The 14207-nt window shown below is 38.5% G+C and overlaps 1 protein-coding gene across 3 annotated transcripts; it reads right to left on the bottom strand.

Annotated features, from left to right (window-relative positions):
- Window positions 1-1059: 1059 nt before the first annotated feature.
- On the bottom strand, window positions 1060-14157 carry macir (macrophage immunometabolism regulator). Of its 3 annotated transcripts, none has more exons than XM_006797390.3 (3): window positions 10477-14157; window positions 7833-7966; window positions 1060-4264 (listed from the first exon to the last, which is right to left on the bottom strand). In XM_006797390.3, coding segments are annotated over exons 1-3 (795 nt in total). In that variant the 5' UTR covers window positions 10479-14157; the 3' UTR covers window positions 1060-3605. The 3 variants fall into 3 exon arrangements, with proteins under 3 accessions (XP_006797453.1, XP_087700168.1, XP_006797455.1); XM_087844042.1 differs by having other exon boundaries at window positions 8699-14157; XM_006797392.3 differs by lacking the exon at window positions 10477-14157 and having other exon boundaries at window positions 1060-4260; window positions 7833-7913.
- Window positions 14158-14207: the final 50 nt, after the last annotated feature.

The raw sequence follows: 14207 nt of genomic DNA on the forward strand, positions 1-14207 counted from the left end.
CGTTTACAGTGATCTCCATCACGCTCAATAGATAAAAACTTTACAAAACTCCTTTTTTTATCAGCTGAAAGAAATAGGAACATTTTAAAAAGTGATAACAATAAAGTACAAAAAAGAACTTGGCTACACAGGAGATCTACATTATCCTTCACAGCATATCACAGACTGTCTGGCTATTTAAACTGTTGTATAAACTACTGAATTTCACATCCTCTACTGCCAAAAGTTTTTATTTTAGGTAGAAAATTTTACCTAACTTAAGTCACTCATATTGCTAATTAATATTTGTTCCCATCAAGACAAACATTAAAGTTCATAGAGGAAGGTGTAGTGTAACATGTTAAGAGATCACTAGTGTCAGCTCACACAACAACATTAAAAATGTGAAAGTCTTTTTTTTTTTTTTAATTATATTGTTATATTATCATAACACTGCATTATTATTTTGTTTCCACCAAGTATTTGTGGATAAAGTGAAATGCACTTAAAAAAGAAATGAAAATACACTTGTTAAAAGAATGTTTTGCAGACTACCCAATTTGAATTTGCTTCATCTGAGTCTGGGCAGAGTTGAGAATATTCGTATTATAAATATTCAGAAAGAACTAACTCAAAATTCTCTGTCTTTACACAGCTTTTTAGACAAAAACAGCACTTTCTAAAAGCTAAATTCATTTAGAAATGTGCCTGTTTTACATAATTAATATTACAGTATTTATGATGTTTTAAATGGTAATAATTATTGCTCATCATAATTCATAATTTCTGGCTCTCAGATTGTATTAGAAAGTTACAGTGGCATACAGCAATGCAACTGACATGCTCTATGGCTCTGACCTGAGAATCTCACAGATTGCACCTCAGATTATTTCATTTTACGCAACAGAACTTGGGAGATGCCATTATAACATTAAATTTAGATTTCACAAAGGCTTGTTACAGCTTAAATTAATACATTTTACACTGATAAATGTAACAAAATACACAAGTTCTGAAACAAGAATTCACAATTTCAATTCTTTCAAAGAAGCATGTCCAACGGTGCATACTCAAGGGGTGTACAGATCTGTAAGTGTTTAATGGCTTACTTATATATACAATACTGTCGTTGTAGTGTTTTCTATAGGAACACATAATTAGTGCCATGGTGGTGACAGAAGCAGAGAATTCCAGAGACAGTCTGTAGCACATATCCAACAGTGCAATACGTCCAGAAAAAAAGTGTTCTGCAACAGAGGGACTGAAAACTCAACCATTACGAGCTGTAAGGGAAATCTACACACTTATTAAAAACACATCTCACATCTGTACATACTGCCGTCATGAACAATGCAGAAAACAAATGATGCACTGATACATATTTGCTACAATAAGCAATAAAGATTTACAAGAAGTGAAGTGACACTCTCTCACACTCTATCTGTAGTGGAAGACACATGGTCATTTGGTTGAATTTAATCAAACTACACGATAATCCTTCATTCTGTCCAGTGTGGCTGCAAATTGAGTCTCTTAAAGAAGCATGGCAAACTCTGCATCCCTCTAAAATTCTTTCTCATGCCTTTCATAGTCACATTAGTAAGCGATACCAGCGGTCTAAGGAGATGACCAAATAATTGAAGCATCCTTAGTTAAAGTCTGACTGGAGATGTTTTACATGTCTTTCCTCTGTCATTTATATTTACCACCTTTCATCGGTTATTGGATTCAATCAAAAGTGAAAGTACATACACTACCAGTCAAAAGTTTGGACACACCTTCTCATTCAATGGTTTTTCTTTATTTTCATGAACATTTACATTGTAGATTCTCGCTGAGGGCACCATAACTGTGAATGAACACATGTAGAATTATGTAGTAAACAAAAATGTGTGAAATGACTCAAAAGATGTTTTACACTTTAGAATCTTCAAAATAGCCACCTTGATTTGATTACTGCTTTGCACACACTTGGCATTCTCTCGATGAGCTTCATGAGGTCGTCACCTGAAATGGTTTTCCAACAGTCTTGAAGAAGTTCCCAGAGATGCTGAGCACTTGTTGGACCTTTGCCTTCACTCTCATCCCAAATGATCTTGGGTTTAGGTCAGGTGACTGTGGAGGTCAGGCCATCTGGCTCTCCATCTCTCTCCTTCTTGGTCAAATAGCCCTTGTGCAACCTGAAGGTGTGTTTGGGGTTGTTGTACTGTTGAAAAATAAAGGATTGTTCAACCAAACACAAACCGGATGAGATGGCGTGTTGCTGCAGGATGCTGTGGTAGCCATGCTGGTTCAGTTTGCCTTCAACGTCACCAGGAAAGCAGCCCCACACAAAGACACGGCGAGTGGATCCAAAGATCTCAAATTTGGACTCATCAGACCAAAGCACAGATTTCCATGGGTCTAATGTCCATTGCTTGTGTTTCTTGGCCCAAACAAATGTCTTCTGCTTGTTACTTTTCCTTAGTATTGGTTTCTTAGCTATTTGATCATAAAAGCTTAATTTGAACATAGATGTTCTGCTACTGGGACTCTTGTGTGGCATTTATCTGGGCTCTAATCTGAGGTGCTGTTAACTTGCCTAACTAACTCGGATCAACTTATCCTCAGCAGCAAAGGTCACTTCCTGGGGCGGTCCTCATGTGAGCCAGTTTCACTGTAGTGCTTAGTGATTTTTGCGGCTTCACTTGGGCACATATTGGAAGTTTTAGCAATTTTCCATCTGACTAACTTTCAGTTCTTAAAGTAATGATGGACTGTTGTTTCTCTTTACTTAGCTGATTGGTTCTTGCCATAATATGAATTCTAACAGTTGTCAAACAGGGCTCTCAGCTGTGTACCAACCTGACTTCTGCACAACACAACTCATCCTATAATGTGGAAAGTTGTAAAAATAAAGAAAAACCATTAAATCAGAAGGTGTGTCAAAACGTTTAAATGGTAGTGTAAGCACTGATAATTATTATATTTGTGCATCATTATGGACAGAGGAAAAAAAAAAACCCTCTTAAAAGCACATGGCATATCTTATATTACGACAAACTTCAAGTGGCATGTTTTTTTTTTGTTTTTAATTGATTTACTTACATTACTGTAAATTAGAGCGTGGAAATCATATTGACATCTAAACCAACAGTACTACATCAATAAATAAATACGTAAATAAATGTGCAACATACAATAACATTATATTGTTAATTTGACAACTCCAAATGCAGTTCCTTAATGTCAAACAAACAAGAACAGTCACAGTAAAACTATTGTACTGATGTCAACGGTGCATTTTAAAGCTGATACTGTATGTGATATGTGCTTTCTCAGCTATAAGCTGGTATAATAGTGTGTATCCAACCATTACAAACACACAACAATGCCAATAAAAATTGTCAATAAATAGGTCCATCAGTTATTGCTAAATTTATATAATTCAATTTTTTAACCTCAAAAACCTCATAATGTTAAGCATACAGAACAAGGTAAACCTCCCAACTAATAATAGAACAAGATTATCATCAGACTGCCTCCTTAAAGAACTGTTTATAATCATAGTAGAAAGAAACAAGTCTAGAAATAGCACCTAAATACCCCAGAGGATGAAACACATCTAAAAAAGTTTCACTGTGCTTTCATGTCTTGTTTCTGGTAAACACACGCTCCCCTCGTAGGTTGAGGTGCTGCAGTTGGTACTGTAGCACTTCAGTGTCTGATGACTCTTTGATACTTATTTTGTCCAGATTAAGGTAGTCAAGAGACTTGGACTGGGCACCTTTACTTTTAAGCAAACAGAGTGGTAGTGGAGCATGCAGAGCCCTCCCAGACTCGCCGTGGGCCAGAGATCTGAGGAAGGTGTCGCTCGAACTGGGCATACGCCTTCGTCTTCGTCCATTGGTAGCAGGAATGTCGTATGGTTGGTAGTACCGGCCTTTGGCTTTGAAAATACGTGAAGACCGGTGGATGCCCAGGTCCACAGACTTAGGGACAGTGCTCTTGATGGAGCTGGACACTGCATCTGATACACGGGCCTTCTCAGGATTACCTTCTGACCACTTGTGGGCCAGTTTGAGCAGCTCCTCACCAGTGGTGAAGCCCACCAAATAGTTTGAGTCCATGTGGAGAATCTGGTATCCTGCAACAGTACCTCTGATTGGTGAACATGGGGTGCTGGCACAGCGAGGTCTCTCTGCTTCTGGTTTCAATGTGGCTTTGATGTCAGTTGTAGGAAGAATGGAGACACGTGTCCTGGATACTCCACTTATATCCATTTCCATTGTTACAGATATCCTGACTGATCAAAAGGTTAAAAAAAGAAAGAAAAAAATATCAGCCATGAGAATTGAGACACACGCACACTTATTTTTTATAAAGCATAAAACAACAGAGCTGACCAAGGTGCTGTACAATAACATCAAACACAGGGTGGACAAAGCTGGTGGTGGGAAGTTGGCCGGTCCCAGCACCAAGAAGGATGCTCCAGGCACATCACCACTGAGAATATTGTACTATATCTACCCTCATTAGTATTTACATTTTCCAAAAACCTGATGCCTTCACTTAGATTTAATCTATTAGAAATATATAAAAGTGGGCAAAGATTTGTGCAAGCAGCCAAGTTGACTTGCTGTCTTGAATACAGCGGGTGAGCTGACAATTGCCATTCATGGCAGCTTGAAGTTGCTCTATAGCACCGGCCCTATCCAGATCAGTCAAACATGGCATGCTTGAAGCAGACACCAACTGGCGATTGACAATCAGCTAGCTGCCATGCTCCCTGTTTCTCATGAAAATGCAACAAAATGTCAACAATTGGAGGAAGAAGAAGAGAAGAAAAGAGATGAGAAGAAAATAAAACAAATAGTTATTTTGTCATATATTTAAAATACACTAATAATATTCTGGTTATGTGCTAATAACAACAGCTGCCATCCTTTCAACAAAGAATATAAATGGTTGCCAGGTACCATACAATTTTCCAACAAACAAACAAAATAAAATCATAAAAAAGAATCACTTTCCCTCTGATAAACAGTTTCCTTACATTCTGACAGCACACAAAAGTTTAATTGGCTAAGTGTCATAATCCAACAAAGTTAGATCTACTTCTGGGAAAGTTGTACTAATGCCAGCTACCAGCATCAAAAACGCAGTATCGCCACTTCTAATACCTGTCGACGGATTGGCGTGTATTAGACTCGTTTCACAAAGTTTTACAATTTATGATTCTCTTATACATTCTCATTAGGTTCTCAATGGCTCCACTTTGACAGTTACCACCATTGTTAAGGAGCATGTTAAACACAGTACACTTGTGCAAATTAGTTACATGCAATGTGGTCAATGTGGTATGTTGCCGGTGTTTCCCTTCTTTGTTGTGATCAGGGTCATTATTCAAAAAGTAATCAATACATATATTACACATAACGCTTTTCTTAAAAGTCATGCAGTATGTTACTTGTTATACTATAACAAGTATAAAATAAAATGGCCTACAAAATGACCTCCAGCAGGCCATTGGTGTGAATTTGGGCTGCAACGATTCATTTGATTCTAAACACAAATTCGTTTAAGGCACAGCTCTGTAACCATGGGAAGGCAAAAGCGAGCGTTTTAGCCACATCTGCGACTAAAAACGGACGAGCAATAGAAACGTATCTAAGAGCAGTGTGTGACTAAAAGGTTTGGCAACATTAAGCCCACACAGCCCCCAGTTTTAAACAGAAACACTGATAACGCAACAGCAGCAGTGATGATGACACAGGCACAGTTTAACGTGAAGCTGGAGTCCATTTACACACACAATACACAAGAGCAAAGAGGCAGAGCCATGACCAAGAGCGCAGGTAGAGTGAAAGAAAACGTGTTTCTAACATCCAAAATAGCATTCATCCTTTGGAGAAAGCTTTGTTTTAATTACAATTAAAGCATTTACTTTGAAAAAACCTCCAGAAGTTGTATTAAAATATCCAGAAAAATGTTTTAGTTTTTTGGACAAATGAAACAGATAATGAATGAAACAAAAAAAAAAACGTTGCAGTTTCTAAAATGGAAGCCAATGAGCAGTTCATTTTGAAAGACCTGTATTTTTTCTCTTTTGACTATATATATTTGCTCATTAATGAGACAAAAGCATTTTTTTATCTGATTACTCAAAGAATCAATGAAATAATCAATAGATTAATCAGTTATTAAAACAATCAATAGCTGCAGGCCTGTGTGAATGTCATCACAGACAATCACAGACTCCATGAGGGTCGTCCTGAGTTCAGTGCCTGGCACTGTGAAGCCAGACTGTCATTTACCATAGAATACCAGAATTGGTAAGGTGTCAGGTGTGTGTGTGTGTGTGTGTGTGTGTGTGTGTGTGTGTGTGTGTGTGTGTAATGTACTCAGCTCTGAGGGACACATTATCCTGTCAGCTACTAAAGGGAAAGTTAGCCATCAGATCAGATGCATGGCATGACTTTGCCGTAATCTCTACTAATGTATACATGAAACATAAACATTGCGCTATGTAAGACATTAAGCAGCATGAACAAAGAAACACTAAATCAGGTTAAAGCTAACCTGCAAGACAACCGTGATACATGGCAAAAATAGTGTACATTAAAAGTATTATTATTATCATCATCGTTATTATTATTATAAAGGATTAGTTATTAGTGACTTGAAATAAGAGACAAGCTTGTACTGCTAGATCAGCTATTGCATATAGCATATAAGCTATCTCATGGTAAAGAGCTGAAACTCATCTTACAAACTCACCAGATTAATCAGGTAATGGCATTTACCAGTCCTTTTGGGATCTAGCAGCCCAGCTATATTAATATTTCTTCCACTTGAAAAAGCAGCCCTAGTTGTAACTTGAATTTATTTAATGCTTAATTTAAGACACTGAAGAAAAATGATGCAATGTTCCATCCTAAGCTAAGCTTGCAGAAATGCAGTAAACTGTTCGGTATAAAACGTCAATAATTACTGAAGAATAACAGATGACCACTCAGAAAAGAAAAAACATACTGCTAATTTGCACAGGAAACAGAAATCTTATAGTTCAGTGAAAATGGGCCTTAAAGGGAGGAAAGCCAATACCGGGAGCAATACTGTAAAAAAACCCCAGAAAATCAGTCATTAATTTGTGTGAATAAAGGGTGCTGGCTATTTTTTTTCTTTCCATGAAACAATTATAAACCAAGATATTTTATGTTTCCAAAGTTTAATTTTAAAGAGAAATGGAACTATTTAAACACAGAGGACCCGCACCCATAAAAATAGGACTAATAGCCGCAGCGCCTGCAAGCGCAATGGCGAAGCTAGTCCTGCCATACGAAGGGAGCCTGGAAAAAGCAGCAACGACAAGCATTGTTATTATACCAGTGCTATTGGCTTCACACCAACACACGTACATCTCAAGGGTGATATAATTGATAACCTTAATATTAATGTCGTATTTTCGAAGGAAGTGAGATAGCGCAGGTGGAAGAAATGGCTGTTACACCAAACGACAGGCCTGATTCATTCTGTTCCTCGCTGAATCAGATGGCTCACCGCGCTAGTGAGAGCAAAAACCTCTTACATACAAAACGTTAGTACACTCAACACACATTATCTACATTTCTGTAGAACCGTAGTTTAAATGCGACGTCTCGCAGCGTTTTAAACACTGGCTCAGCACCGCACTTGAAACACACCGACGCTGACCACTCGACTGTCGCTATATGGCCTGAAGAAGCTAGTTCATCATCAGTAATGTTCACCGGAGATTTTCTGGCTTCATAGCCTATTAACCGACAGCAGAAGGAAAAATAAATACTACTAATGATAATAATAAGAAAGAAATAAGGAATTATAACACGAACCCTCGAAATCTCCGCACTCCGTTATCTCACGCCCGTGCTCGTCAACAGCAACAGGAACACTTCCTGTCTTCTTCTTCTTCTTCTTTTTTCCAGGAAGAAGAAAGCATAGGATGACAAGGCTGGAATTTACACACCTGTGTAATAACGAGCAAAATCAAATTCAGTGAAATGTAATTACATCAGTTATTCCCAACGAAACAATTTCATGAACAAATTCAAAAAATACGAGCTTTAAAAAGGAAGCATTTTGATAGTAAATTGAACTACAAAAGTTACTTCTTTTTATTGCTGGAAAATAAAAAGGAGTGCGTCTTTTTTTTTTAGGAATTAGATGCAGCAATTTATTGACACATATTCAAACATACATAGAAATGCAGCAGCACATAAGGCAAAGGCAGAGTTTGTGCCATTCTGACAAGCCTGAAGTAAAGATTTAGCACAACCAACTTTTACGATTATTCTTTAACACAGCCTTAACTCTCTTTGGCAGCTCTCTTCTTTAAGTAGGATTCAGGACTAGTTGTAGGCATCTTGAATGACATTAAAAAGCTGCTGTTCAGCTGCTGTAGATAGTGTTTTGTTTAGTTTTTTTTTTTTTAGGTTTACCACTTCTTTATCTTTTACTTGTCCAGTTTCCTCAAAATATCTAACTACACTGTAAACATCACTGGGTAATAGAGCTTTGTGAATCACTTTGTTGGTGCAAAAATATTGTTTTATGCTGGTCAAACTGTGTTATCATTTGCATATTCTCTACATTCAGTTAATGAAATGGAAACAAGCTATGTGTATTTGTGACATGCTGCTAGTAACAAAAAGTAAAGGCATTTAAAAATAATGTTGTTATTTGTCAGATACAGACGGACAAAATGGTGGTAGACGGACAGAAGAAAACGGCCGTAGTGATAGATGTAGCGATTCCGAATGACAGCAACATCAGGAAGAAGGAACACGAGAAGCTGGAGAAGTACCAAGGTCTCAGAGAAGAGCTTGAGAAGATGTGGAGGGTGAAGGAAACAGTGGTTCCAGTTGTAATCAGAGCAGTGACTCCCAAGCTATGTGAGTGGCTCCAACAGATCCCAGGAACACCATCCGAGATCTCTGTCCAGAAGAGCGCAGTCCTAGGAACAGCAAAGATACTGCGCAGGACCCTCAAGCTCCCAGGCCTCTGGCAGAGGACCCGAGCTTGAAGGATAGATCATCCGCAGGGCTGAGAGGAGAATTTATTTTTTAAGTATATGTATGTAATGTGAGGGTTCACTATGTGGTTTGGAATCTCTCTGAACGATTAGAAACAGCAAGATGGAGATGGATAACTTTCTTAGCTGCCTCTTTACTCTCAGCACACAGCAACAACAACCAAACACTTCCTGTGTATAGCCTTCATGAATACTGCACTGCAGCCACTCAAAGCCAGGAAAACCTATACTCAGATCAATGCAGGGAAAACAACTAAGTAGATTCAACACATACTTATTACTGCTTTGAACATGCATGTGTAAACATTCAGATGCGTAAACATGTAAATAGCAAAGCATGTAACCACCGAATGGGTACACAACTACCTCTATAACCCATTTAAACACCTCTTTGTGTATAAAATAACATATAAATTTACTTCTACACTTTACATATGCAAAAACCTTCCTGGATACAAACCATGTTGGAAATGTCTAAATAACACTAAACAGCTTGTGTGCTGTATCTTGCAAATGTAACACATGAACATTTCACAGCAAATGGAAATTGGGCCTTGAAAAGCTTGTCAGGGCTGCAACCCCGGTCTACATCTCTATTCTGTGTCTCTTTGTACATCTGTATAGTGAAAATAAAGGCATTCTATTATATTTTTTGGATCACACAGGGAATGACCTTCTGATTTCTTCATTGTCTTAACAATTTAGAAATTCTGGATGTTGTTCTTTCTTTCTCCAACACACAGGAGGAAGAGCTGAGCAGCCAGTTTCCTTGTGAAAAGTCTTCATGCTACCCACCACTTGAGAAAGAAACCAAGTGAATTACGTTAAACAAAACTGGGAGTCTGATTTTGAGTGCGTGTAAATTTTGAGGAGTAAAATGTTTAACTCCTGGTGCACAATTATTTTTGTTCCGATGTGCACATTTGGTTATAATAGAAACAATCCTGTGTCTGTGCTGCAACACCAAGCTTATCTGGAATAGATAAATCTGCTGCATGTTGGGTTTCCTTGCCATCTTAAAACATCAGCCCTTGATAATCCACATCTGTTCACATCAAAAGTGAACTTCTACTTCAATACAATTCTAAAAATCACATCTTCAGCAGCCAACTCAACACAAATTTTGGGTCCCTCACTCGAGCAAATGGTGAGCGCAGCGCATGCTGTGTCCGATGTGAAAGGGCCTTGAAGCAGATTTGGCTTGGCTTGAAGAATGTTGGCCACTTTGGAAGAAACAGACACCTTCTTCCTAAACATTTTGAAGACTGGCTACCTGGCTTTGAATACAAAGCAATCTGAAATAACAACAGCAAGAAAATAATATAGAGCATCTACCAGGCTGTTATAAAAACATTCAGCACTACCAATACTAATAATATTTCATTATTAGTATTGGTAAAAAAAAAAAATAGCAGTTACAACATCAGGTCCTGAAGCTAACTTACATTTCTTGCAATTTGCTGTCATGAGGTCCTCATACCATCTGTCTTTTCTGAGCTTTGGTAGAGTATTATTGTTGAGTCTGGTCCCAATGATTATCCTTCAGATGCAGGTGACCATGGTGATAAAGATGAGGCCTCTGAAGACGACACTGCCACTCCAGTAGGTTCCTTCAGGACCAAATAAGTGGAACCTGGCAAACTCAATTTCACAAGTACAAGCAAATCAAAACTATACTTATATGAATAGTAGACGAATAAATTGACTTAGTTACATTCCATCACTGCACTCATATTGCCCCCTTGTAAAGATTGTAGAAATCCTGTAATCCTATACATGTCTGGGGCCCGGATCTCCTCCAGTCGCTGATGACCTGCGGGGCAGCGTTATGGCTCCCCATACCCACTATTAGACACTTACATGGAGAAATCTTGTGAACATACGTGCGTCCACACACATGGGTGTGCACATAGGTTTATACACAAGTGTTCAGACAGGTGTACAAACAGGTACACACACACTATCTTGGTTGGCTGCTGCCTCTAAACATATAATGTATTATTAGTACTGTATGCTGTTCACTCAAAATTTATTACTTACTATTACTGATGCTTATGGTTGTTGCTGTGGTTTCCCTACTATGTTGTCTGCTTTTTGCCCTTTTTTTTCCACTCTCAGCAGGCGATCAAGCAGATTTTCAGTGTCTTTTCTCTCTCATTTCCTCTTCTCCTCTATTTTTCTTCCCATCTTCTTCTGTTAAATGTCTTCCCAGCCTCTCTTTCTTCCTCTATCCTGTCCCCGGTCCCATCTGTTCTGATTGTAATAAGTAAAAATGAAATAATAATAATAAAGGTCGAACAAAAAGCCAGACAGGACATTCCAAAAGAAATCAAAAATCGCCCCCTGCAGACGGACTATTCTTCAAGCTCGGGTCCTCTACCAGAGGCCTGGGAGCTTAAGAGTCCTGCGCAGTATCGTTGCTGTTCCTAGGACTGCACTCTTCTGGACAGAGATCTCGGATGTTGTCCCTGGGATCTGCTGGAGCCACTCGCCTAGCTTGGGAGTCACTGCACCTAGTGCTAAAAATTACATTGGATTTATGAAATTCAGTGCATCATAAATAAACAAGTATAACTTTTCAGATATTATTTTACTTTTCCTGTGTAAAGTTTGAATCTAGCCAGATTTTTAAACATTTAGTATTCTCTGGTTGGTTAACAGGTTACCTGGAATAACAGTTTGTGTCTCCCCAAAAGTTTGAGTGAAGAGCAAAATAAACATGTATGCATAAAAGAAGTGGGGGAGTTGATCTGTTGGGTACCTCAGTTCAACTTCTCATTAAAAAGCCTGATTGGAAACACCTGCTGGTAGGAAGGACCTATAAAGACAGCAGCATGTCCTAAACACGTAACTCAGATATACACTGGTGTTTGGTCGGAGTAGCTGGTGGACCCGTGGAAATGTGAGTGCTTTGCATGCACAGTCCAGCTGGAGGGTTTGTGAGGACAGTGAGTGCAGCTACTGGAGTCATGGTTGCCCGGTTCTTAATTGCAAGCTACAATGTTTAAATGTATTTTCATGATATGCACTTCCTATACTTGAATGTGAAGCTTTGGTCTGGTTTTATCTTGACTGTATTTGTGCTGCTTGACAGGTTTTTACTGCTTTATGTTTTGAGTGATGTGAACTATTCCTCAGCTCTTCCAAGAGGTGAGCATGTTGAAACCTACTCTAATGATTTTATGAAATGACAACTTTATGTCTTACCTGAGGAGTCCAGTGAAGTCATGCCTGCACCCAGAATCTGCAGCATCTCTTTAGATAATATTTGAAAGAGGTTTAATAGTATTTACATTGGAACAAAATATGTAGTATGTAATCCGGGCAGTTTTTTTCCTCTTCCCCACTTCAGGTGATAAAGCTGTTGGTCACTAAACAAGTCTACTAGTGTAACTTATCAGGATTTTACAGCTATTGGGTTAGGGTCGAGATACCTCATGCTCAAATTGGCAGATTTAATTTGGTTAAAGCAGGGTATGTAAATGGCTCACAGCACACTGAGGTAAAATGTAACGCTGAGTTTGCATTACTTTAACGTCACAGCTGGGTTTCATTTAGTGGGGGGAAACTCTACAGGTTCCACGTATGATGCATTAAGTTAACTTGCAGATGTTTAGATACCAAAATCTCAACTTATGTAATCAGTCATCGTAAGCATGGTGTTTTATCTTTTTACTTTAGTAATTGCTTTTAAAAGGCGGAGTTCTTCGGTGTTAAATTTGGAAAAGGAAAATTCAAGCTGGGTAACTGTAGATGGTATAAATATATATGAATATTATGCTCTGAGTGGATCACACAAATTAACGGACTTCCTTCCTCCTGTTAAGAGTATAAGAATACAAATGTCTTTGACACTGGCCTAATAAACTCAACACTGAAGTTCTATCTAAACAATACTGACAAACTGTAGATGTGTTCTAAGCTTTACCAACATGATTATAATCTGTATTCCTACCCATGTTCTTTCTCAGCCACAAGTTCTGTGCAGCCTAGAACGTGGCAGGGTGGAAGAGGGGAACAAGATGTGTATGGAAATCCTCGCCCTTTCCAATACATGAGGGCTCTGAGGCCGACAGATCCACAGATCTACCCTAATGTGAGTAATCAGGTTCAAGTCGAATCCCCAACATCATATCAGCCACGCTCTAATATTCCCACCAACAGACCCATGGAAACATCACTGGTCCAGCCACGAGCACACAGAAACAATCTTGTGGCCAAGCCCAGGAGCTTTGACATAAGCCTGAGGATTCCTTTTGCTCACTCTCAAACAAAGCAGCTGACAAAAAGGCATCTGTACCTCAAAAAGTGATGCAAGAGGCTCCTACCACCTGCAAATGTGTGGGCGTGTCTCACTGTCAGAGAAGCTATAAAACTGTGGACTGAATATTTTTGTTTGCATTATAAATTTTTAGAAAAAGAAGAGAGAATGGAAAGGCATTTAAAAAACAAACAAACATTTCCCCTCGTGATTACTCTTGAAGGCCACAGCATCCTTAAATATTATTTTTCATCTCTAGTGCTTGTATCTCAGCAGACTGCCAGCAAGCTCATCTCTTGCTTATAGCGCCTATAAAGCAAATGAGCAGAAATTAATAATGAACTTAGGTTAGTTGAGTTTACTAAAGATTCACATGGAAACCTATTCCCCTAGACCAGTAACTAGGCAGGCGGAATGTGACAAAACAAGGAGGGCAGCACTCAACAAGACTGAAGAAAAGTGCAGCCTCATGAAGACTCTATAGCACCCCTCAGAGGCAGAAACGTTTATTACAATGAATGAGCACTTTTAAACATGCAACTTCTCAAGCTGTTACACAGTATTACTGTGTATGACCAAAATATGAGGTTGCATGGAAGAAACTGTCTTGTATGGTGTCACCAATGGACTTTGAATGCATCTGTGTGATATTTTCAGACTGCTTAAAAGTCGAACAAATAACTGTACATTAGTGTTTTCCATTTTATGCTTTTCAGTTAAACACGTATTTATGGAATCATGTCCCTCTATGATTTAACCATAACTCACTAAAAAAACAACATCAGAATCATCTGAATATTGTACGGCACACTTGAATCCTTGAGGCTAAAGCATAAAAAAGCAATACTTTTAAGATGCATCCAAGTTCAACTGTACAGTTCTAGTTTTTGTCCAACTAAATGTTCCAAGAGCAGG

This window comes from Neolamprologus brichardi, chromosome 7 (assembly GCF_056152115.1).
Source record: "Neolamprologus brichardi isolate AB-2024 chromosome 7, ASM5615211v1, whole genome shotgun sequence".
In the NCBI taxonomy this organism is placed as follows: domain Eukaryota; kingdom Metazoa; phylum Chordata; class Actinopteri; order Cichliformes; family Cichlidae; genus Neolamprologus; species Neolamprologus brichardi.

Excerpts from the sequence above, each read along its gene's own strand:
- macir (XM_087844042.1), bottom strand. The coding sequence starts at position 8,769 with ATGTTGCTGTCATTCGGAATCGCTACATCTATCACTACGGCCGTTTTC. Across the intron at positions 7,967-8,698 it reads TGTCCGTCTACCACCATTTT|GTGTGTAAATTCCAGCCTTG; the intron begins GTCCGTCTGTAT and ends GTTATTACACAG. Across the intron at positions 4,265-7,832 it reads GGAGTGCGGAGATTTCGAGG|TCAGGATATCTGTAACAATG; the intron begins GTTCGTGTTATA and ends CCTTTTGATCAG.